We start from the raw sequence: 26,040 nt of genomic DNA, 5'->3' as shown, positions 1-26,040 counted from the left end.
GCAATTTAACTTCTTAAATCTTTATTATTTCATGTTTCAATTTTCTTCAAAAGGTGAGACTTCCCAGATTTTAGAAACAAGGTTTCATCTGTGGATGGGTTGAAGTGACTCATTAGTCAGTCACTGACCTTTACACAATATCTAGGTGTTGTTACTGGTGGTGGTGGAAGAAAATTAGCTTTTCCTTTATTGCATTTTGTTTGTATTTTTTCCAAACAATATAAAATACTCCTAGTGCTACAAACATTCTCAATAAATCAACAGATTTATGATACCAAGAATTTACAACAATCTTTATTCATTTTTTTGTACACTTCAGTTAAACTGACATTTTAGTCTTCCAATTTTATATTATCGCTGATGATTTTAATTTTCCAAAACATAGCAGGAAAATAAAAGCACCTTACTGTCCCAGAACAAACATAAAACATCCAGAAGTCTAAAATGATATTCTCCAACTTTCATGCATTGAATGGGACACTTTAAATGCCATATCCAACATGTCACCACCTTGCTCTCAGGATCCCAGACATCTGATTGTGGTCAGCAAGATGACGGAAGACAATACGACTCAGTCGCCATCTCCGCTTTACTCCCCGAGGTCGGGAGGTTAACACACACCTGTTGCGTATTCTCACGGGGCAGCTGTCTCTAGGGAGTGCTGCGATCTCTTTATCTGCTATTTCCTGTAAAGATAGTTAAAAACAAGTCTATGAATCAAATGTTTATTTGTACTTTAATTAGAATTTCACCTTGGTGAGCCGTTTTGTCCCTCAGTGATCATAAAACCACATAATTACAACCATAAACTTCATTCTGTACTGGGAATGACTATTTACAATACAGCAAACAAAAAAAAAAAAAAAAAAAAAAAAAAACTCATATCCTTCATGTTGAGGTAATTGTTGAAACAAACATGTCACATCTATATAATATATAGACATTTAAAAGTATGGTGAAATCTATAAAGAAACACCTTTTATATGCCTTCAAACTTAGACCGTCTGTAACCTCAAAGCATGCAGCAAAGTGAAACGATCGGGCTCTACCTGAAGATCTTTGGGCAGAATTGTGTTCTTCCTCAGTGCATTAATCCGTAACCTTTCGTCAGCATGGTCAAAGGCCATCTGTCTTCTCTTGACATCTCTCAGCATCCTCCAGTTAACATAGTATCCCCTCACTTGCTCCAGAACCCCCCAGCAGCTCCTCAGTGCCTGCAAACCAAACATAACTCACGAGCTGTCAGGTAGCCACATGTACCACACAAACCAAGTGAACAGCTCAAACTGAGCATCTTCCTGAATCTCAGCCGTGCTATTACAGGTGTCTCTGTCCTAGGGCACAGAGTGGATATTATTATAATGTGCCCACTGTCTTATGCAAGGAAAAATAGTCTCGCCACAGGCTGTCATTTTGGCTCATCTGCACTTTCATCACCTTTTAAAGGTCATAAAAGCTTCAGTTCTTTGTAGCTTAATTTAAAATGCATTTAAGGGAACAATGGGGCTCAAACAGCAGACAACTACAATTTTATGATCATTTTATAACAATATCATTATGCTAAACTTTAAAATGTATGGTCTATGATGTTATACGAGTTTGGCAGATCAAAAAGGGCACATAAAGATATGGTACACACATGGACATGTTGGTTAGTACATTTACATGAAAGAAAGAAAAACTTACAATGGTCAGTTAAATAACTAAAAACTGACAAAAGTAACAATTATTACATTTCTGAACACTGATAAAAAGTATCCGACTTTGCTTGTTAATTGTGGATCAATAGAATAATTCACAAAATCAAACTAATGAAACGGGCTCTGATAAATGTGTGAGTATCCCTAGAAAAGATTGAAAATAATTGGACCATAGTGTGTCCTGTAATTATCATCACAGGTATCTTCAGTCCTGCAGTCAGTCTGTTTAAAGGGTAAAAAGTTGTCCCCCTCCTGTTTGGCATTATGATGTTCACCACACTGAACATGGACCAGAAAACATGAGGAGAGTGTTGACTGAGGAGAAAAGAATGAAAATTCTAGACAAGCATGCTTAGGGTAAAGGTGATAAGACCTTCTCCAAACAGCTTGATGTTCCTGTCACTACAGTTCATTCATTTACAGTCCACAGGACTGCAGTCAACCTCCCTGAGAAAAACAATGATGACAAATGTAGGAGACTGTAGAGACAGTAGTAACAAGGGAGCCTGGAACAACTTCCAAAGAGAGTCATGGTGAACTCCAAGGCACATCAGTGTCAGATGCACCAATCCGTCCCCACGAGTCAAAGTGGATTCAAAAGAAGCTCCACTGCCGAAAGCAAATTATAAAAAAAAAAAAAACAACAACAAAAAAAACATTGTAATTTGTCAAAATGCAAATTTAAAAGCCACAGAGCTTCTGGGACAATGTCCCTTGGACAGGTGTGACAAAAATGTAGCTTTTTGGCAAGTCATACCAGCTTGGTATTAACAGATGCAATAATGTTGCATTCAAACATTCGACTGGTTAAGCCGGGCATACACTGTGCGATTATCGGCTCGTTTTGAGATGATTTACCAGTCGTGCGACTATTTTTAGATCGGGACGGATTTTGACCCAATCGTTGCTCGTGCCTCGTGCAGTATACGTGGGGTAACGACGAGAGAGTAACACCTCACGACGAGCTCCCGATCACAAATCGTGAGGTCGCAAGAAAATCAAGCGTGTTTGAAATCCTGGTCGCTCCTCGTGAAGGTATCGCACAGTTGAAGCAGCTACGACCCGATTGGACTCATCCTTTCGCAGAGAGCATGCGCAATCTCTGATCTCACGTCAAAAACTATTATTTCTAGTTTAAGTGTTGCAAATTCACATTACAAATCATGTTTTAATAGCAGAAAAAAAAGACTGCGTTTCCCACTTACGGTGCTCGTCGCTGCGTACCCTACGCCGTAGGCTCTGCGTTGGTGTAACGCGGAACCATAAATCAGCCTTCGCTCTGCGCTGTTCTGAACACAAAGAAGTGTTCATTTTGCTGGGACGCCGGGCCCCTCCGCCAAGACATATTTTTTGCGGTATGCGTTCATTGTTGTGTCTAAAAATGATGCGCAGTGCCTGCCCAATCAGAAACGGTACAGATATTTTGGGATTTTTTTTATATATATAAAAAAATAAAATTATAACAAAATAAAGGATCCCCATAACCTTTGATCGGGTGGGCAGGACGTACGTTTGGGTGGACACAGCCCACCCCCAAAACCGGCCTCGAGTCCCAGTACACAGAGGTCCGACGGGAGGATTATGATCGTATAGTGTGAGCAGACGGGTCGCATCCGAGCATCGGGTCATACAGTGTGAGACCATAAATCGTGGGCTGTGAACTTTTGAACTCAGCGATCTAGTCGTGCAGTGTGAGATGGGCAGTGTTAAACGATTTCAAATATTGCACAGTGTATGCCCCGCTTTACTGTTAAACACAGAATGTTTGGTTATGTTCTGGGGCTGCTTTGTTGCATTTGCTGGAGCGTGAATTTGGGCTATGAAATGTAAACTATCCAAGCATTCTGGAGCAATATGTTCTGCCCAGTGCCAGAAAGCTCCTCCGACAAGATAATGATCCAAAAAAACAGAAGTAAAAGCACTCAAGAATGAATAAGAACAAATCACTGGACTATTCTGTGTGTCTTTCCATGAGCCCTGATCTAAATCCTATTGGACATCTGTGGAAAGAGTTAAAACATGTAGTCTGGAGAATCAACCCTTCAATCATGAAATATCTGGAGTACTTCGATCATGAGGAGTGGACCAAGATACCCGTCTACAGTTACAGAAATCCCTGATATGAGAGATTAACTCATAATAATTTAAAATAAATTATGTTGAGGGTACATCAGTTTTGTCCTAGCCAGTTTCATTCGTTTGATTTTTTTAAAGCAATTATGGTGAACTGCAATTCAAAAATAATACTTGACTTTCATTGCTTTGGGTCAATGTTTATTACCTATGTCCATTTAAAGTTAAATATCAGTAACTATTGTGGCTCTGTCTTTAATGGAAGAGTTGTGCCAACACGTTTGTCTACGTATGTTTATCCCTCATTTTTCATATGTGGACTCATAGCAGGCATAAGCAGCTGAAATAAATCAATGATTAAATAATTCAAAGTAATTTTATTTTCATATTTAAAACCCTTATTACTTTGTACATTTTACAGTCACAAGTCTTCCAGAATTAAAACAAACGTGTATACGAGTCAAGTCAAGTTAAATCTAACAACTTTTATACAGCTGCACTGTTCCTTAATGAGTGTAATAAAGAGCAGTTTTTCTATTTGTCTGACATTATTTATTCAAGAAAATATAGTGTGAGCTTTTCATTCGGGGTCAATGTAAGCCAGCTTAAGCCTGTCACGTTATGAAATAAATGCACATTTTCAGAGTAAATTAACGTTTCCGATGCGACGGTATTAACAGGAGAGTTTGCATAGATTAATTTCCAGGCATGAATGTTTCAAAGTTTAATAATCTAAGCAGCATCCACCAGTCAGACCCTGTTAAGGCTGATTTATGGTTCCGCGTTACACCAACGCAGAACCTACGGCGTAGGGTGCGCGTCGCCGCGTACCCTACGCCGTAGGCATACGGCGTAACCTCTGCGTCGATTTAACGCGGAACCATAATTCAGGCTTTACTGGGACCGAGATGTGCAATCCGGCTCTGAAAACAGCGTATTGTTTTATATAACGTGAAGAAATATGAAATCATTTACCTGTTTCGGAGCGCAGAAGGGGGAATGAAGGGCATTTAACCCCAAACATGCTACTCTGCCAGCCGCCATGACGGATTTCACTTGTTTTACGAAACCACCGAGCGGAGAAAGATGACAATCCCTCGTTATCGCCACCTAGCGACCGGGAGGAGGAAATGATCCACGGGAGCCAGCGCGACTGATTTCATTTCAGGGACGCACATTTTATTACATGAAGGGAAATCGAGGGCATTAAAAGAACAAAAATAACAAAATAAATAGATGAGGGAATTACTAAACTAAGTTAATAAAAATGTTGGACTTTTTTGAACTGGATAAGTCGTTTAGTCCTTTCCCATAGCTCCATCCATCCGGCCAGCCGACCATCTATCTGATTCTGAACCATTTATTTACTTCATCCTGATTAGGATCACTGGGAAAGCCATCCCAGCTGTCAAAAGACTAGAGGCAAGAAAATAAAAAGTTATAAAAAAAAAAAGACAAGAGGCAAGGCAGGTTTATTTGTATAGCACAATTCAACACGAGGTAATTCAAAGTGCTTTACATCAACACTAAATGCGGCAAGACACAATTAAACAGTAAATAACAAATAAAATGAAATAAAATGATAAGAAAAGAGGTAAAATAATAAAAAGCACAAGTTGTTAAAAAGTAAGGGCAGTAGAGTACAGCAGGTAAGTATTTAATTTAAGAGTATACTTCAGTAACAGTAATGTTTTTAGGCCTGATTTAAAGGATCTACAGTTGGAGCAGACCTCAGGTCTACAGGAAGTTTGTTCCACCGGTGAGGAGCAGAATAACTGAACGCTGCCTCACCTTGCTTGGTTCTGGTTCTTGGGAACCACAACAAACCAGATCCAGATGAACCTCAGGGGTCTGGGAGCTTCATAGGGAACTAACAAATCCAGCAGGTATTTTGGTCCAAGACCATTCAGTGCTTTGTAGACCAGCAGTAAGATTTTAAACTCTATCCTTTGACTCACTGGAAGCCAGTGTAGCTGTTTCATGACTGGTGTAATATGGTCCAGTTTCCTGGTGTTTGTAAGGACACTGGTGGCAGCGTTCTGGATCAGCTGCAGCTGCCTGATAGATTTCTTAAGGTCTGTAAAGATGCCATTGCAATAATCCAACCTACTGAAAATGAATGCATGAATACGTTTTTCCATGTCTTGTTTAGACAGAAACCCCTTAATTCTAGCAATTTTTCAGGTGGTAATAGGGAGATTTAGTGATAAACAAAGTTGTTGGGCCGCGGGTTAAGCAAGTGGCTCATATACTGAGGCTACAGTCCTCCTGCAGCGGTCGCAGGTTCAAATCCCAGCCTGCGCACCCTTGATGCATGTCATGCCCATTCTCTCGCTCTACCCCCTTCCTGTCTGCAACTTGAATAAAGGGCCACTAGAGCCCAAAACAATCTTTAAAAAAAAAGTCTGTTTTCGGTCTGATAATTGGTGTAATTATTGACTGAGTCTGAGTCAATAATTACACCAAGATTTCTGTCTTGATTTGTAGCTTCTTTACAGTTTCTTCCCCCAGGATATTGCTCTGATGAACTCTCACAATTAATAGTCTCAGAGAAATCAATCACTGTGCAATAACAATAATAACAGTAATTTAATAACACTATCACATGCTGTAACAATGCACCTTCCAACAATAATCATGTCTGCCTCATTCTGCTGCACCTTTCAGTTTTTTAATTGTATATATGTTAATAAGTGCCACATTTGTTTATCTACTGTTATGCTATTTTCTAAATCTAGGTACAGTGAGCGAAATAACGAGAGTCAAATTCCTTGTCGGGCAATGTTCAAACTTGGCCAATAAAGCTGATTCTGATTCTAGCTGTCAATGACACGGGGCCAAGGTGAGCGCTGATCTCTTCCCTTTCATTTTTAGGGCCAAAGTTGTAGAACAATTTAAATTTTTTCCCCTAAACATTAAATTAATAAGACTTTGAAGATCCCACCATCTACAGGACTGTCTCAGAAAATTAGAATATTGTGATAAAGTTCTTTATTTTCTGTAATGCAATTAAAAAAACAAAAGTGTCATACATTCTGGATTCATTACAAATCAACTGAAATATTGCAAGCCTTTTATTATTTTAATATTTCTGATTATGGCTTACAGTTTAATATTAAGATTCCCAGAATATTTAATTTTTTGAGATAGGATATTTGAGTTTTCTTAAGCTGTAAACCATAATCAGCAATATTAAAATAATAAAAGGCTTGCAATATTTCAGTTCATTTGTAATGAATCCAGAATGTATGACATTTTTGTTTTTGTAATTGCATTACAGAAAATCACAATATTCTAATTTTCTGAGACAGTCCTGTAGAGTGTTATCATCAAATATCATCCAAAGATTCAGCATGTTGTTAGGAATCTGAGTGCAGGGTACAGTTGTGGCCACTAGGTGGCAGCACTGGATATACTGCAACTGCGAGACAGCCGCAAATGATAGCAGAGAAGCAGAGCAGCTCACCTCCTGGCGGAACCACAGACAGAACCAGCACATCTGGCACATCTGGCAAACAGCACGGACATGGATCGAGCAGAACAGGTGAGACTTTTATTTAGGGGCTCGGCTTTTGTTCCCCATCCAGGACGCAGTTGCAGAAATGATGATGTGAACAGCTCTGTCGCAGGCCTGGGTGAATTAATATGGTTTTCATAGAGACCGTATTGCTACTTTAGCTGACCTTTATTGGTACATCTTTTTCCTTTTTCCTTTATTTTTTTGTCTTTATATACAAGAAACGTTAATGTATCCGATGTTTCTGTTTTCTTAGTGTGATTATAGCAGCTCCTCGCCCCTGACGGCGTGCTGCAGCGGCATTTGCTAAGGCTGATTTATGGTTCCGCGTTACACCAACGCAGATGCTACGGCGTAAGGTACGCGGCGACGCAAGCCGTACGCCGTAGGCTACGCCGTACCTTACGCCGAGAATCTGCGTCGATTTAACGCGGGACCATAATTCAGGCTTTAGCCTTTAGCTTTGAGAGCAACATTGTAGCAGGATAACTTGATTATTATAAATGCTTTTCAGGGACCCCCAACTCATGTGAATAACGTATTGTTGCAGTTAGTAGTTGTGTATCAAGCTATTATTTACAATGTCGTTACAAGATTGTTTTAATCTATTTTTTTTTTTACACATTTACGCATTGTACTTGTGTATTTTTGCTCGTGTATAAGAAAGGGAACCTTTAATGAAAAGTTTTTGAGTAAATGGGTAATTACTTTTGGGAAAGATTGTCAAGTTCAATTTATATCTTGATTATTTTTGCTTACAATTTATTCTTAGATCTAAAACAGTATGATTGTTAGAGGAGTGCATGCTTTGACCTTAGTGGATGTAAGTTTGTGGATGACTCAGCTCTTTCCTCCACAGATCACTCAGCTGGAAGCTGACTTGGAGGAGCTGGGCTCCCTCTTGAAACAGGCCGAAAGGAAAAGAGTCCAGGAAGTCTTAAAACAGGAGCAGAAAAAGGTGGAGAAAGAGCTTGCAACCAAACGGCAACAGCAGGAGCAGCAGGCCAGGAGAGAGGCAGACCCGGCCGCAGCATCTAAAGCCGCATACACAGTGAAGATCACCAGCTACGGTACGAAGCTGTTAGACCAGGGAGATTAGTGTTTGCAATTGCTGAAAAAAAGTATTTCCAATTATTCACGTTTTGGTATCCTTTCTGCAGCGTGGGACCAGTCTGAGAAATTTGTCAAAATTTACATCGCTTTGAAAAACGTGCACAAAATTCCATCAGAAAATGTGGAGGTCAGCTTTACAGAGAGGTGAGTGAACAAATGTTACCTGCTGTGTTTGATTATAATCTCCCACTAATCATGCAATTACATTTGCTAATGTTATCTGTTGCAGGTCATTTTCTGTCCTGGTTAAGGATCTAGAGGGCAAGAATCATCAGATGACGATTCTCAATCTGTTACAACCAATTGATGAAAAGGACAGCAACACAAAGGTGAACAATGCTATTTACAAGGCCTGTCTTGTCTTCATCCTTTTGCTTTTTTAAAGTATCACCAGGAGATGCTGCTTGATAGTTGGGCCTTACTTGGCCCTGTTATCCTAGAAGCTGTTGTCATCAGTACTCAGTACTTTGTCAACTTCCTCCCCGTCTGCATCTTTTCACACATTTTAGATTATGTGGCCACTTCCTTTCTCCCTGGATGAGCAGATGATGGGTATTTAACATCCTAACGTACATTTTTAGTTTAAGTCAGCACACTGCTTGGTGTCCACATCAGTGTTGGGCTTTTTTAAACATTGACAGGTGACAATCCAGTTGTGTACAGACAGGGATCATTTATTGACAAATTGTCTTACCGTGCTGTGGAATTGGCCCAATGCCTGCCTGATCAGGGGACTTTAATTTTCTACTGGGTGTGGTTTTGCCCAGTGAGTTTTTGTTTGATGTTGAGATGAGTCAGCTCTGTTGTGAGGTGACAGAGACTTTGAGGCTCTTTAGGTAGCATGCCAGCTAACTAAAGAAACCATCTATTATCTCAAGTGTTCTATACAAGGGATGATTTCAGCTGGCTTGGTTAATCACATGAGCCTGATCGCAGACACTTTTAAGGTTATGATGCACCATACTATTGGAAAAATGGGGGTGTGAGGTTCCAAGGTTGTGCTGTGGATGATGTTTGAATGATGCTGGGTCATAGCACATGCTATAAAAGCATAGGGAATTTCAAATCAGACATTTTGCCTTTGTGCATCTGAGTTTTGAAATGCTCTCTTATGCATTTGCTTATAAGAAAAAGCATCATCTAATAATGCTAACTAATGCTTTTTATGATGTGTGTTAGGCCTTTTAAAATTCCTCCTTATTTGAATACAAGAAAGTTGCTTATATTGTTTTACCTACTAAAAGATCATCTAAGAAAAAATTAGCTTGGATCTCTTTGAACTGTCTGTCATCAATTAAAAGAGCGACTGAACTCTAATCTTGGCTGCATGTTACCAGTAATTTGCTTTGTAGTGATCTTGCTAATATTCTTTTTGTACTTAAATGTGCAAAATAGTGAAATCACTCGATTTCCCCTAAAAAGTTTACCAATGGCTTTGGCTATCAGCCGATATTCAGTACTGATCCGATACTGGTGTTTTTGTTATATACATTTGGAGTCCAAATCTCCGCTGTAAAGTTGACTGTCTGCACTTCTGTTAGCTGACATGAAATATGATCATTCCGTTTGGAGAGAAGAGTTTCAGAGATGCACTTCCAACCTGGAGTGCTGTATGTCTGCACCAGATGTTCATTTAAGTGAAAAACAACATTGTCAACATGCAGATGGGTTTGTCATTGAGGACAGTGAATTCTACAGTTTTTTTCTGTCATTGCTCTGGGTTTCTGGCTTTTTTTGGGGGGGGGATTTCTTTCATTTTTGAAAATCAAACAGCAGAGTTTGCTGCAGTGGGTTTTCCCTCTCCCTTTGACTGAATTAACTTGTGCTGCTTACGTGATTGCTACTTAAACGTTTCATAAAGTCACTTCTGGAAAACACAGCTACCTTACATTTGCCTGTATTTTGGTTAAAATGAGAGAAATGCATGTCACTGAGTATGCCCCTAAATTGGTTTGGTGTTGCCCCTAAAAAAAAAATATGTTAGGTGGTTCTGGGCTCTGAGGTGAATCATAATTCTCAGAGAATTAATTAATAATTGTATTTATTGAATTGTATTGTATTGGCCAGTTGTGTACTATATAATGTGTCAGTGATATCATAGCATTTTATATTTATGTTATTTTGTGTTGTAACTGCTTTCCTTCCTTTAACAGATCAAAACAGACATGGTCTTGGTCATGTGCAAGAAGCAGACAGCAAAGAAGTGGGAGTTCCTAACATCAGTGGAAAAACAATCTAAAGAGAAAGAGTAAGTTTAAAAAAAAAAAGCGCTGATGGATATCAGTAATTTCACACAGTTAAGTGCAGTACCAAGTATGTGTGCCAGGTGTCGCTGTGTAACAGCCTTTGATCAAATACAAGTTGGTGGTTTACATTTCTGACAGGAGAGCTATCTGTGTGGCTCAGGGAGCATGCACATACCACAATGATATGAACCTGTTGTCTCTCAACAGTAAACCCCCTGCTGGTGAGAATGCAGACCCCAGCGACGGCCTGATGACCATGCTGAAGAAGATTTACGAAGACGGGGATGATGACATGAAAAGAACCATCAACAAAGCCTGGTCAGAGTCCCAGGAGAAGAAGATAAGAGGGGAAGACATGATGAACTTGTAGATGTTGCTGCTTTTCATAGCAGGACCAAACAAGAGCCATGCTGGCTACAAGAGGCATGACTTTAATCTTAGAAACTAAAATGAACAGAACCCATTTAAAAGAAAATGAATGAAGAATCCTAAATGGCCTTATTTTTTGCCCTGCTTAAAAAAAACCCTGGCAGGTACTGATTAGTTAGTCCTGGACCATAATGCACAATTTATATCACGTATAAATTAGTATAGCAGTATAGCCTTCCTTCCGGGCATAGGAATCTAATGTCTTGTTGACATCAAATCTGATATTCAAGATTAAATCTGGCCCATATTCCAGTCAATATTGACATCTAGAGGGCTCTGTATTTTATTTATTTTTATTTCCACATCCAATTTTTCATTATCATTCCTTAAAAAATCAAATGATGGCTGCAAGGATGGTGGTACACTTGCATCAGCGTAATAATTAACATTGCAACATGCATCTGTGCTTCAAATGTTAGGGTCATTTCTGTGTAGTTCTTTAAGATGACCATTTTGCATTTATGTACAGTTGAAGTTTCCTGATGTAACTTTAAAATATGGCAGCAATGTTCACATGGTGACTTTTTTTCCCAAGAACATTGTGAAAATGTATTGGATTTTGTTGATTATTTGGCTATTGTCATCTTTTGTCATCCTCAGGTTGTTCATGAACTTCCAAAAATATATAATGATTGAATTAAAACCTTCTGTGTATTTCTTTTTTGTTTCCTTATTAAATTATGGGCTCAGACTTAGGTCTGACATTTAAAGTGTTTGTTTTAAAATCCTCAAATCCATACTCTTTTGCCCTTGTGTCCAAACATACTCCATTTCATAAACATTAAAAATTATTGGGGATTAGCAGAAGTCCGGATGATATTCAGCTCCACAGCTCTGCAATAAACCATTCTCTTGGTTGTGGAAAGGGTTTCAACACAATAGACTGCTGGATCAGAATTTTAAACAATTCACGCCAACAAAATCCTGCAGAGCTCCGGCCCTGAACTGCCACTTCTGTCCAGCAGGGGGCAGCTGTTTTGCAGTAATTAACATCTGGGTATTTCTCACAGGAAACGTGAGCTGAGATTGCACAATGGCAATTTAATATTTCGTGTAGGCCTACTGTGGCCTTTGAATTTCCAGAATAGGACCATCTTTTAGATCTTTGTTTTACTATTATTTGCAAATGACTCAAGTGTTTCATGATCTGTTGCTCTAGTCCATATTTATCTATGCTGCAACATGAAATGCGGTTTATTGTGAGTTCACGAGCCACGATAACAAGGGGTAATTCACTTAAAATTGCAGAATATTATTAGTATTATTATTACCATCATTGTTATTTTATCAGGCCTGCAGATGCGACATGAACGTCTGGATTGCAGCATCACTGGTCTCCCAGCATGAGCAGAACTAACACGAGAGAGGGCAAATGCTTTTTTCATGAGCTGTTTCATTCAGGGGCGAAAATCCCGGGGGGGACAGGGGGGACAAGTCCCCCCCATTAGTAAAGCTGTCCCCCCCTAGAATAATTTGAGACAGAATTAATAATTTTGGAACAATGCAGTAGTATTTAGTAGTGATGCACCAAAATGAAAAATTGTGGCCGAAACCGAAATCGAAAATAATAATAAACAGTAAAATCTCATTACACTTAAAACAAGAGTCATCACCAGAAAAATAACTTGTTATTTGACAATTTTCACCTGTTTCAAGTAAATTTTCACTTGAAATAAGTAGAAAAATCTGCCAGTGGGACAAGATTTATCTTCTTATTACAAGCAAAAAAAATCTTGTTCCACTGGCAGATTTTTCTACTTAGTTTAAGTGAAAATCTACTTGAAACAGGTGAAAATTGTTGTTTTTTTTCCAGTGATGAGTCTTGTTTTAAGTGTAATGAGATTTTTTTTAACTAAAAATGAGACATTTTAACTAGAAATAAGACAAATATTCTTGTTAAGATTTTGGGTTTTTGCAGTGTATTATGTCAGATGTGCTGTATTATTGCCACCTTCCACCTAATACCATTGTTTTGTATTACTCTAAGAAAGGTCTTCTGCCTGTTTGCGAGATAGAGTTGAAAATGTCAAAATGCTGTATTAAAGGAAGGCTAAAACTTGTATTCCTTGTCCCCCACTGGATTTATTCTCTAAAATTTTACTGTTTATTGTCCCCCCCAACCAGTAACGAGTTACATTTACTCCGTTACATTTACTTGAGTAAGTTTTGGGAAATTTTGTACTTTTAGGAGTAGTTTTGAATCACTATACTTTTTACTTTTACTTGAGTAGATTTGTGAAGAAGAAACTGTTACTCTTACTCCGCTACATTAGGCTAAGTTGAGCTGTTACTTTTCTTTTATCCACGTACGCGTCAATCTCAGGACACTGGGTGATTCTTTGGGGAAAATGTTTGTTTTTGCATGTTTTGTCAAATATACACAGACTCAAACACACACACAGAGTTTCTATGAGTCCATTGGCTTTTTCTAGTTCTGCCTGGTTAAAAAAGAAAAGTACAAAGGCTTGAAATTTTGTGCTACTTGTGCTTAATTCATTTTTTTATTCTGTTATTATTTTATTTATTTTATTATTTATTAAAGTACTTGAATTTACTTTAAGATTATTTTAATTTAAGCTATTTTTTATTATTAATTTTAATTTATTTTATTATTTTATTGATTTAATTTGCCTGAAGATGATTATTTTGTCTTTTGTCTGTTTGAATGGTTGTGGCTCCTCTACCCAGCTCTGCCCCCAACTATGAAACGGGATTTTCGCCCCTGGTTTCATTCATGTATATATGTTTTTTTTTTTTTTTTGTTTCAAGATAAATCTTTGACTGTCTGAGATAGTGCCAGAGCCAAAAAAAAAAAAAAAAAAAAAGCCGTGGAGTTCCTCCACCCACCTCCACCCACCCGCATCTCCGTGACGTCGCTCTCCGTATAAAACCGGGGAAGTTCTGTGTCCAGACACGCCAGATGGAGACAGGCAGGGGGAGAGGACACATCACCGCGGAGCAACCTATTTATTATTGAGAAATCCAGCAGGAAGAAGGGATATATTTTTATATATTGTTTGATGGATCCCGGGTGTTTGACGGCGGCTCCCAGCATGAACGCGGATGTATTGCAGCAGCAAACCTCAGGGAGGACCAGGACTAAACCCGAGCCTGGCAAGCCCGAGCTGGCCCCGGTGGTGACGGACGCCAAGACGGGAAGGTCCTACAGCAAAGGGAAGCTTTTGGGAAAGGTAGGAAGAATTGACGTGTTTTAAGCCTGAAATTATGGTTCTGCGTTAAATTTACACAGTGCCTACGCCGTAGGTTACGGCGTAGGGTACGCGGCGACACGCACCGTAGGTCTGCGTTGGTAACGCGGGACCATAAATCAGCCTAGTCTCAGAGGGGACAGATGGATCGAGAAGCGGAATAAATTAAACCGGTCATTAATTAAATAAGCAAAAGGAGAAGCGATTTTGTTCATTGGATATGTTCCAGGTGTAATTATGCTTTTTTAAAGAGAGGGAAAGGGGATAGAAGCTGACCTCGTGGTGGATATGACCATTTTTTTCCTGCTATGCGCGTCATTGCTGAGTGAATCAGACGCTTTTGAGGTGTGCCGAGCTGCTGTGTTCACACCGTTCACACACAAGGACGACACCTTTAAAAAGCTCCGCCGTGACGGTACACACCCTTTTGTAAAAGCCTCTTCTCGACACATTAGAGCCACATCTGCCTGGCATGTGTGGCCCCTGCATGTGCCAGCTCCTCTCATGATTGGAACAGCTGGATCAACGTGTTGAGCCTGAATTATGGACGCGTACCCTACGCCGTAGGGTTACGGCGTAGGGTACGCGGCCACGCGCGCCGTATTGTGCGCGTAGCCACTACCCTACGCCGTAGGGTCTGCGTTGGTGTAACGCGGAACCAGAAATCAGCCTTTAGCCCCGTTGCCGCAGAGCTGGAAGCGTCTCCGTCCCTCTCACGGTTAATGAATGCAGCAGCGCGGTCTGCTCCATCCTCCACCTCCACGAGTGTGTGGCAACACGGTTGCATCAAGACTATTAGCTTTTTTTAGGGTGGGGGGGGGGAATAAAAGCATGATGCACTGGAGTCTGGCGTTAATGCTTGGATTCAGATGACTACAAAAATGAGCTGAGATAATTAACCATCCCCTTTTTTTTCCATTTTATTGTCCAATTGCTTCATACAAGGCTTTCACAATTTACTGAGTCATTTTTGATTTCTCATTTCCAAAGCTGCTGATCCTCAGGTCCTAAGGTGGGCCTGTGAGGCAGTTTAGGTTATTTATGGGCATTGCAGGTTTCTAACCTGCTGCTTGTCTGAACTCCTGATTCTGTCTTTTCAAGGGTGGCTTTGCTCGATGCTATGAAATGACAGACCTGTCCAACAACAAAATGTATGCTGTGAAGGTGATTCCACAGAGCAGGGTGTCCAAACCGCACCAGAGGGATAAGGTATCCAATTATTCATCTGTGTCTTGTATAATCTGGAGGGGGGAAAAGAAAAAATACAATACTGAGCAAGTGCACTGATCAACTGTGAATTTCTGACAGATTACGAACGAGATCGAGCTGCACAGAACCCTGTCACACAAGCATGTGGTGAAATTCTCCCACTATTTTGAAGACCATGAGAATATCTACATATTCCTCGAGCTCTGCAGTCGGAAGGTGAGGCTTCACAAATGTTTAGTTCTTAAGTAACTATGTTCAGTTTGTCTTGTAATGGCCCACACGAGGACTAGTTGTACTGCATCCATAGTCTTATTTAACCCCTGAAGTGTCTTTATTACTTTAAAAGTGAATAGTTTTGTCATACAAGTTTGTAAATAATCAGTAGTCTTAAGAGACAACTCATTTCAACAAAATGTGATAGAGTTTTGGGATGTCTTGAAAGTTTGTACTGCAGTGAAGTCGGTACACAAACAATGACTGATAAACCCCACTAGGGTAACGTAGCCGTGTGTGACTGCCAAATCACTGTTGATCGCAGGCGCTCATCTGAATCACATCCCCGTCCAATTTCTCTGCTGCTGCAGCAGTGTGTGTGTTTGTGTAGCAGCAGTGTACAGTCCTACTGATGGATGTAGGGTTGACAGTTCATTCATTGCTGTGTCTCTGCAGTCCCTGGCGCACATTTGGAAGGCGAGACACACACTGACGGAGCCTGAAGTGCGATATTACCTCAAGCAGATCATATCTGGCCTCAAGTACCTGCACAGCAGGGGTATCCTGCACAGGGATCTCAAACTAGGTATGTGGGGGAAAACTAAAGTGATGACGTTGGGGCGCATGCATGCAGAAAGCATCTCAGGAATCTGCTGTGAATTTGTTAACGTTATCTTTGGAACGCTAACTAGACAAATACATTTGTCTCTTTCAGGCAACTTCTTTGTCAATGAGAACATGGACCTGCGGCTCGGTGACTTTGGCCTTGCTGCTAAGCTGGAGACGGCTGAACAGAGAAAGAAGTTAGTATTTTCTTTTGAAGACTCTCAAAGTTGGAGAAACTCACAAAATCTGTTTGCAGTGATACAATTTTTAGCATTTTTTTTTTCCGCCCCTTGCTATGAAAGCCTGACCCTATTTTTAGACAAAAGTAACCTGACCTACAGTATAACCATTACATCAGTTACAGACCACATTCTTCCTCCCACCCCCCCCACACCCCACACCCCAGTAAGTACCTAACTAAACCGGTTTCCAAGTGACGGTTGAGTGTAACAGTTGCAGCAGAGTTTCAGTATCTCTGACATCTTCCTGTGGAATACCAAAAGAATCAGTGTGGCAGGGAAAAAAAAGAGAGCTTCAACCTCTTGCGTGCTACTGCAAAAGAGAAACCACTGTGAGCGCTTTGAAGTATTAATCTGAACCTACGCTTGTTTTCTCAGAACAATCTGTGGGACTCCAAACTACTTGGCGCCAGAAGTGCTCAACAGGCAGGGCCATGGCACGGAGTCTGACGTCTGGTCTCTTGGATGTGTTATGTAAGTGTGTCCTTGCTTATTTTTATTTATTTATTACCCAAATTCTTTTTATTTTCCAGCCTAAATCATTGCTTAGTTTTGAGGTTACCAATGGTTGCCTTGGTTTCTTCTTCACAGGTACACGCTGATGTGCGGCAACCCTCCTTTCGAGACTCTCGACTTAAAAGAGACGTATAAATGTATAAAGGAAGTTCGATACAACCTACCCTCTTCGCTCTCCCCGGCTGCACAGAAGCTCATCTCGGGCATCCTAAAGGAACATCCCAGTGACAGACTCAGTCTGGATCAAATCCTCAGCCATGAGTTCTTCAAAGTACGTCAACACTTATGCCACTTTGGCATCAAGCTTTCATTCATTTGACATTTTTACAATTATCTAAAGATCTGAGTGCCATTCAGGTGTTTTGGGGGGGAAAAAAAAAGACTCTTTCCCTTACCTTTCTCTCTGCCTCCTCTTCTCTTTCAGGGTTTCACTCCCGACAAACTTCCCGCCAGTAGCTGTGTGATGGTGCCGGAGCTTCACCCTCCAAGCCCCGCCAAGAAATTCTTCACTAAAATGGCCAAGAGCCTCTTTGGCAAAAAGAAATCAAAGGGTAAGAATCCCAACTATTTCCAAGAACTTCTCTCCTGTGTCATTTGTGGTGGTTATGATACGAGTCTCATTGTGTTGGGGTTTTTTTGCAGTGGAGAAAATTCCATGTGAAGATAAAGATGACAAGGACATTACCAAGCTTGTGTCGGGCATCGTTAAATGCTCCATTAACCGGCAGATCAGCTACAAAACAGTGGGGATCAATGAGGTACATATTTCTTCTTTTTTTTCCCCTCCTAGTCCCTTGCAAGAAAATTGCAATCCAGTTTACTTGATAGGAAGAATAGGGAGCTAACCCTACACTCGTGCAACATCAACATGCAGGAGTTCTGCTGGGGCCTCAAGGCAGAGGGAGAAACCTGACGTAGATATATTTATGGCCGGCAGGTTATTAGGACTCAGAATTGCTTTGCATGCAGTGTTTTGATATAAAGTTTAACCCTGCAGTGGATTACACTCCTCTTTATAAGCCCAATCTTTTGTTTTTTAAAATGGATTTTAGAAATCTGCTGTATAAGATGCCTCATTGCTGCAGAGGTCCTTCAGCTTGGCAGACGCCTGGAACTGTGAGTCTGGTGTGCTGGTAGTAGTTGAGTACATTTAGACCCGCTGGACTCTATATTATGCAGTCAGGCTTGGAGGAAAGTGTTTAGTTTTGCTGGTCAGTTTTCTCAACTATGTGGTTGTGATTTCTGGTTTCATTAACATGATTTGCTCACTTTTGAAATGGTTATGATCCACAACTGGAGTGTAAATGCCACAACAGCAGGATCCTCCATAGTTGGCCTATCCCTAATCAGCATGGTCTAGTTTCTATTTATAGAGCCCGATTGGAGCTGCACTTTTTTTTTTTTTTTGCTCTTTGAAGTGACTATTTCTTCATCCACACAATAAACTTGTTCTGAGGCAAGAGGGGTGTACTTGATAAACATATGCTGGGTGTCTTTTTGTAGCCTACTCTCTAATTTCTACACAAAGTGGCCATTTTCTCTTTGTTGGCACGAAATCAGCGTGCTGGAAGAATACATGGTTTGTCACAACAGCATGACAGTTGAAGCTACAAGCATAAGCGACATGCTTCTGCACAGCACACAAAAGCAAAGTGTGGTGATAATTTCACCTCCTTTGCAGAAGTGAGAAGCTGCAAAACACTCAAAGCTGAGGAAGCGGTGGCAGTTTGAGATGTTGTAGTCTTTAGTGAACCATTGTCAAAATTTTGCATACATGATATTAATGGAGGTCGTTCACTCAACAGACACCCCAAAATTTGTCAACACCTCATTCTGTTGTATCACTATGTCATGTGTGTTTTTTGATTTTCACGGATTGTGCCTTAATCATATCTTGTATTGCTTCTCAGGTGGCCTCTCCCACAGGTCAGCTGGTCGGTTCTGTGCCTCTGGAGCCGACGCCTGCTGAGGAGGAATCCAGGAAGTCCATCTCGCGCTCCTTCAAAGGCACCATGGCTAGCAGCACTGAACGTAGGCGTCACATCTTCCTGTGGAAAATGTTATATTTGTGTGTGTAGGGTGTCTTTTTTTTTTTTTTTTTTTTTTTTTTTTTTTTCTCTCCTCCTGATTTTCTAATCAACATTTTGCTCATTTCCTTTCCAGCATGTGAGGATGCTCTGACTCCTGCAGCTGCTGCTGAAGCTGCCATGAAGGTTCTCAACAATTGCCTGGCCACCATGCCTTCAGGTAAGATTGGAGCCCTTTTGGCATTACCATGACAACGATTAAACAAGTTATGTTTAATGTAGGAGTAATTATTTTGTTTGGTCACACACTTGAATGCAGTTTTCTCTGTATTTAATATTAATGCAAATTGTGTGCTGTTGAATTGTTCAATCATTTTTATTTATTTTTCATCCCACTAGCCACTAGAAACCCACCCTGCTTATCCAGGCCTCAGTCATTCCTGTGGGTCACCAAATGGGTTGACTACTCAAATAAATATGGGTTTGGCTACCAGCTCTCAAACCAAAGCATCTGTGTTCTCTTCAACGAGGGAACTCATTTCACTCTTTGTGACCAACGCAAGTAAGTACTACAGGAATTATCTTTATTGTACTAAGGTCTGCTGAACAATGATTAGGCTCAATAAATGAGCCAGACTAAACTGTTTTTAAGTATCAACGTCCATCAAACAAAACTCATAAATGCTTTCTTCTTCCCTCCAAACAGGACGGTTCACTACTGCTTGACCAACAACAAACACTTCACTTTCCCGACCACCTCACTACCTGAACAGCTTCGCGGCAAGAAACAAATTGTAGAACTCATGGCAAACTACATGGAACAGAACCTTATGGAGGTATGGACGTGGCATTTTTATTAGTTTGACCGGTTTAAATGTTGGAATGAATTCACTGTGTTAAACTTGATCCCGACAGAAAACTATTGCAAAGCTCATTAAGGCTGACCTCAATAAACGATATTCTGTGCTCCGTAGGGCGGAGACCTGCACTGTGAAGAGCAGTTGTCTGGCTCGCCTCCTCTGCTGCTTCAGTGGGTGAAGACTGACCACGCTCTTGTCATGCTCTTCAACAATGGAACTTTACAGGTATGAGCAGTCGCAGCTCAACAAGTATTGACTTTTAACCATGTAGACTCAAGTTTTTCATGTAATATTAGATTGTGGCTCTCGTTCTTCTCTCTCACACACGTTCTCCATTCTCAATTTTGTTTTCACAGGTGAATTTCTACACCGACCACACAAAAATCATCCTGTGCAAGTCTTCCGACGACTCCTACCTGCTCACCTTCATCAGCCACGAGCGCGTCTCGTGCACATACCTCCTCAGCATGCTGAATGAGATGGGCTGCACTTCGGAGCTACGTCACCGACTCCGATATGTGGTCCAGCTGCTCCAACACCACACTGATGCCTGAGGGCACAGTTCAGTGCCTCCCAGGCTACCCACGCGGCAGATGCCTTAGAGGCAACCTGACCAGTTGGAACCATTTGATTACTCGGACATGTCAATTTCTCATGGTAGTGCTCTGGGTGACCGAAGCTTGTTGACGGATGAAAGGCTCCTCAATGCCTGGGTGATTATTTTTAAGATGATCAGATTGACTGGCCTTGATGAACGTTGAGCAGTCTGGAAGTTGCTCAAAGCAGCATCTGCCTCAAGGGTCCATGCCTGCCCAGCTTATGCCTCGACGGTTTCTGTCTGGAAGGTATCGATACCTGTAAGAAGAGATTAATGACTTGTCTCAAATGATGGATCTTTCACGGGCAGATGCCTACATGAACACCCTGTTACCTTCCTTCACTTACTTAAAACCACTGCTTCTCGGAAGCCACCGCCCTTGTAGCTTTCAGCCTCCATCGATGTTTAGCCGACAGCGCAGGCATGCTTTCTCAGAGGTGTCTAAACACTAAAACCATCCAAATGGCTTGCAACTGAATGGGGATAATCTTGGGGTTGAAATGCAATAAGGCTCACTTTTTTCATTTAGTTTTTGTCCAAAGACATTTTGGCTGCAATATCTCCCTTATCTCTGACTGCAACCGTAATCTTCAAACTTCAAAGGATGCTTTAGAAAGAGAAATGACTGACTGGAGAGAGACCTCCTCCCCTCACCTGATATCTGCCCTCCAACTATGGTACACACATGAATTGAATCCATCCCTTTTTTAAACATGAGCCAGCTTTAGGATCACTTTAAACCATAACCTCACAAACACATTATTTCTGGCCTTATTTCATGATTCAGATTTTGGGAGTTTTGCTGCTTTTGCTCCAACTTCACTTTTTTTTTTTTTTTTTAATATTTTCCTCTGGTTGTTGATACCAGTTTCACTGACGCGGTACACGGCATACTAAAGGGAGCAACACCATTTTGCACTTATCTTCTATCTTTTTTTATTTGATTTTTCTTTGTAAATTCATCCAGAAAAAAACAAACTTTTTACTATCGCACATGTTATATTTTATTAGTTTTTAAACTAGATGCCAAAAGTTATTTGTTTTGTTCTAGGTTTTTAAAATGATTAAAAACATTTTTTTAATTCACTAACAGAAGGTGAAAGTGTGTGTCTGCACCACACACATGCTGGAAAAGCTGAGTTGCTGGTTAGAAAATGAGGGTTGGGGAGCGTGGATAAGTGCCTTTTTTATGAGGGATGACGTCTGTATAGTGCAATAACAACTCTTTTGTGAATGTCGAGCTGGTGACAAACAAGATTCGAGATGGGTTTTACAGTTGTGATTTACTTTTGTACTTTGAGCCAAGTTTAAAAGTAAATCCAATAGCACTACACTCTCACTACCTGGTATAAGCTTTTAGAACAACTATTAGAAGTATATATCCCAATAATATCTACTATGGAGAAAAAAGTAAACATTGTACTCTGTCGTACTGTAACCCTCATTGGTTTACATTGCTTTCTTGATCCAGAGTTGTATCCTAAAAACTGTGACCCGGAATGCAAGTATTACTTACGCGTGTTCCCAAAAACCCCAACATTGTGAAAGCCATCTGCCAATTCAGAAGAGACTTTATTTTTTGGGCACATAATGTCGTGTTTATTTATTTTTTTTATTTATACATATATATTTTTTTTTATTTATTGTGTAATTGTTGCGGTCTTGACACAAGGAAATGTTCAATTCCAATCACCTTTTTGTATGTAACATTTGGGGGGGAAATGGGGACTAAAATAAAGTTTATTGAAAATGAGTCGAGTATGCTCTTGTCTTAACTTTGGGATTGGGGATTTAAGAATTTATATAGGTGTTTTTTGGAAGGGACAGAACTGGCAATTTGTTGTTAAAATAACAGTCTTTAATATGTTTCCCACTTCTTGTCGTGCGTTTCACCCATTACTGGCAAAATGCTTGGCCAAAGGCCCAATGTTGCTGACATTCCCAATAGTGGAGAGGTGAGATGATGATGCATTGGAACAGATAGATTTACAAAGGTCATTAAAGTTCTGGCCCGCAGCAAGAGTCAAATGCCGATCAAAGCTGAGCACAACTGGGCTATCAGTGACACGAGAGGATGAATGCCTCCTTGCGTGTTCAGAACTGATTAATGCTCTGCTTGATGAAATAAAGCTGAGGAAATCAAATGTTTTCCTGGTTGTGTGTTAAATGCCTTGTACAGTATTAAAAACCTGGAACCGGATCACTGAAAATGATGCTGGTAAATAACATCTTGCAATGTTTGCTGTTAATATTAATGGATGAACATTCCAGTCGTGTAATTTCAGGACACTCGCACAAATCTGCACATTCAGTTATGATAAAGCAGTAGTCTAACAGGTGCAAATGTTCTAAAACTTCAAAGAATCGCAAACAAAATCTACCTGTGAGCCTGCAAACCTGAAGGCAGACTTCCTTAGAAGATTAAAAATAACTTTACAATCTAAACAGTATCTACTGTCCTAACACATAAAACTCTGATAAGAAAAGGAAATTACTTCAGGCAACATAAGTTGTGGGATAAAAAGAAACATGACAAATCACACATAAGATTCACCTTTTTTCAAAATGAAACTGGAAAAGAAATCCGTTCAATCATTTGGGGTTAACTGTATAAACCTGTTTGCTGTATTTGCCAAAAGACTCTACTCAGATCATGAGGAAATAGTTTATGATGTGAATGAGACCATCACGTGGTCATTAAAGCTTGTAAAATATGTTATATCAGTGGAAGGACATATCTATACAACACCTTTCACATTGACTGGTACCATGAAAAGGACACAAAGTGAAACTGTAATTTACACAATGACCTCCAACTGTCTGAGGCTTCATAGTTTGACAATAGGAACAGGTATGGCCTGAATGGGAGAAGCAAGACGGCAAACCTAAAAACACCTTCTCTACATTACATAACAGCACATGGAAATATGAAGTTTTGAAAAGACTGACAAATAAAGCACACGATTCAGTCGGTGACCGGTAGAAAGCATTGATTGTGAGACAAATGCAAACACAGAACGTGCACAAACATGATAACACATATAGATGGCTCATTGGTTGACTCAGCTGTTTGTTTTGTAAGATACAGAACTGCTATTCTCAGCCCTGAAATTCTCCCTGTATAAACACTCAACATAATGAGAGAGAGTACGTAACAATCCATCTAAGTCAAGGGCTAAGAGGACAGAGGATGTGGTCTGCTGTAACTGAGTTGTGAATTCCCCTCTCTTCACCCAGTGTTTTAATTCTAAGCAAGTTTGATCCCTTGTATGTTGTATTTGCAATTGGGGGAAAAAAATACACAAAGCTGCATCAACAACATTGCAAAGAGTTTCAAATAATGGTTTCTTCACATTTAATCTACTGTATGTAATTACCACAGTTTCAAAGGTAAGTGTCATCACTAATTACTCAAGCAACGTGTGAAATGTGAAGACCAATCCCCCGATGTGTTGGGACAAAGCTTGTTATATCTCAATGGCAATGTCACTGAGACCTCACAAGACAGGAAAGCGTATTTTTGAGAGCTTGATGACTTCTCAGAATGAATAAGGATGTTGTCTCTACATGCCACAGAAGTTAATGAAAGAATTACTGACGTAAGGCCGAAACAGACACAAAAGCCCAGCAACCCAACCTTGGGTCAAAGAATATGTCAATGCAATGACATTGTTACCATTTGTTCCTACAAGAATGGGACAGACAAAGATAACACAATAAATATCCCATGTATTTAAAAAATAAATGAAATCCCAAACAAATCATTGATTTTGATTCAGGATTATACAGCATAAAAAACAATTTGACATCATAGAGGCGGTACATCTTACAGTTTATTACTTTTACATTTTAAAAGTTTTTCTTTTCATAAATCCCAATATATGAGAAAAAAAAGAAGATAAAATAAAAGCCTGGTAACCTGAGTCCCTTTCCTTTAACAGCTAATACTACGCTCCAGTACCTGAATGGCCGTTTGCCAGACTTTCCTCAGCAATATAATCGCTTTCTCAGCTGCGGCTTTGGCAAAGTCATCTTTTCTCTTTTTATTTTTCATTTTGTTCAAACCATCATACTGCCAAACTGGAATGATTAAAGGTGTTTGATAGGGCACGTTATTTTTGTTTTGATTAAAAATCTGAGTTTTCTTAATCTGCTGATCTAATGAGGTCACTTTGTCATTGAGGGGAATGTCTGCAGTGAATTGTAGAGTCTCTAAATTTGATATAGACACATTGCCGACACTCAATGACTTTGTGTCACACACTTGCATTCGTGGGCAGAACAAAAGATACTTTTTCAGATGCAAATCTTCAATTTGTTGTTTAAAAAACAGTCATCCTGTCTGAGTTTTGTAGAAAATGTCTGAAGTGATGTCTGAAGTGTTATCATTAATTAGAAAGTATGTGTATATCAGTATATCACTTTTGCCTGATATTAATAACATAATCAAAAGAAATCCTGGTGTCACACAGTTGCCATGCTGTTCATAAGATGATAGTTGCTCTTCATATGTCATAAACCATGTGTATTCTCAATGAGGCCACCCAACTACTCCCTAAACTGATGTCATTTCCTGTGGAAGGACACGCCAAACCCAGGTCAGAAAACGGATACATTAGGTTACATGACAGGACATGAACAATTTTGTTTCAGCTGACAAACAAAAGCAACAGCTGTGCTATATATCCAAACATCTAATTGAGTTTAACCCCTAAGATGCAGTTACTCAACTGGAAATTGTACAAAGTGGACTGGACAAACTCTTCTGTGATCTGGACAGTGGCTTTATTGTAGTTTAGGCCATGCTATCATGTGAGTCTGACAAACATTACCTAAGTAATAGGGGGTTACTTTTTTAAAACATTTTTATTTTTTTTTTGCACCACAAGTAATAAAATCTCAAACCAACACATTATGTAAAATTAAGGGGGGGTGGTCTGTTGATTTATGGCCAACCTGGGCCATTGCCAGCTATCATAAGTCTAGATACTGAGCTTAACATTTAAGCTTAATTTCTGAGCTGAGAATAAAAACCCAACAGAGAAAAGTCATTCATATTTTAAAGAGAACCCGTTTTATTGTGCTGTTAATTTTACTAAAAAACTGCAGCGTTTAGCCTGGAAGGCTGTGAGGATCTCATTTCTTCTCAGGCCTGCTTGTTCTGGCCATTTTCAACATGCAGCCATGCAGTATGAGGAAATCGAGGCTTGAAAAGCAGTCTTCAGAAAACCCATGGGTAATGTCAAGGGTTGGTTTGTCCAGTTCTTCTTCAGCAGTCTGTGGTTGCAGCTGAAACAGGGACTGCTCTCCGGCCACAGCTGCAGTCAGTGCTCCACACAGGTCATCGTCAACCCCAGACCCTTTCAGGCCAACCCTTTCATTGCCTGTCATTGCAGTTGGTTGATAGAATAGTAATGATGTTATGTTAAATTCACTGAAAGTAGCTGAAGTGACGATAACAAGCTTTTTGACAGATAGAATGCAA

General features: G+C 40.0%; 3 protein-coding genes across 3 annotated transcripts; 2 read left to right on the top strand and 1 right to left on the bottom strand.

Moving 5' to 3' along the window:
* Nucleotides 1–265: 265 nt before the first annotated feature.
* On the bottom strand, nucleotides 266–4,843 carry mrps14 (mitochondrial ribosomal protein S14). Its single transcript, XM_061732258.1, has 3 exons — nucleotides 4,749–4,843; nucleotides 1,050–1,214; nucleotides 266–686 (listed from the first exon to the last, which is right to left on the bottom strand). Exons 1-3 carry the CDS (start codon nucleotides 4,815–4,817, stop codon nucleotides 504–506), a joined length of 417 nt encoding a protein of 138 aa, XP_061588242.1. The 5' UTR covers nucleotides 4,818–4,843; the 3' UTR covers nucleotides 266–503.
* A 2,359-nt stretch (nucleotides 4,844–7,202) lies between these two features.
* On the top strand, nucleotides 7,203–11,721 carry cacybp (calcyclin binding protein). Its single transcript, XM_061731118.1, has 6 exons — nucleotides 7,203–7,317; nucleotides 8,150–8,360; nucleotides 8,451–8,547; nucleotides 8,633–8,732; nucleotides 10,557–10,651; nucleotides 10,857–11,721. The coding sequence occupies exons 1-6, from the start codon at nucleotides 7,300–7,302 to the stop codon at nucleotides 11,017–11,019; spliced, it is 684 nt and encodes a 227-aa protein (XP_061587102.1). The 5' UTR covers nucleotides 7,203–7,299; the 3' UTR covers nucleotides 11,020–11,721.
* Nucleotides 11,722–14,003: 2,282 nt separating this feature from the next.
* plk3 (polo-like kinase 3 (Drosophila)) lies at nucleotides 14,004–22,308 on the top strand. Its single transcript, XM_061732257.1, has 15 exons — nucleotides 14,004–14,269; nucleotides 15,389–15,496; nucleotides 15,596–15,712; nucleotides 16,166–16,295; nucleotides 16,425–16,512; nucleotides 16,933–17,028; nucleotides 17,146–17,341; nucleotides 17,495–17,621; nucleotides 17,713–17,828; nucleotides 18,981–19,101; nucleotides 19,234–19,317; nucleotides 19,497–19,659; nucleotides 19,804–19,933; nucleotides 20,072–20,182; nucleotides 20,314–22,308. Exons 1-15 carry the CDS (start codon nucleotides 14,099–14,101, stop codon nucleotides 20,509–20,511), a joined length of 1,956 nt encoding a protein of 651 aa, XP_061588241.1. The 5' UTR covers nucleotides 14,004–14,098; the 3' UTR covers nucleotides 20,512–22,308.
* Nucleotides 22,309–26,040: the final 3,732 nt, after the last annotated feature.

Source organism: Cololabis saira, chromosome 10, assembly GCF_033807715.1.
Source record: "Cololabis saira isolate AMF1-May2022 chromosome 10, fColSai1.1, whole genome shotgun sequence".
Classification (NCBI taxonomy): Eukaryota; Metazoa; Chordata; class Actinopteri; order Beloniformes; family Belonidae; genus Cololabis; species Cololabis saira.
This window is presented reverse-complemented; position numbering and strand designations above follow the sequence as displayed.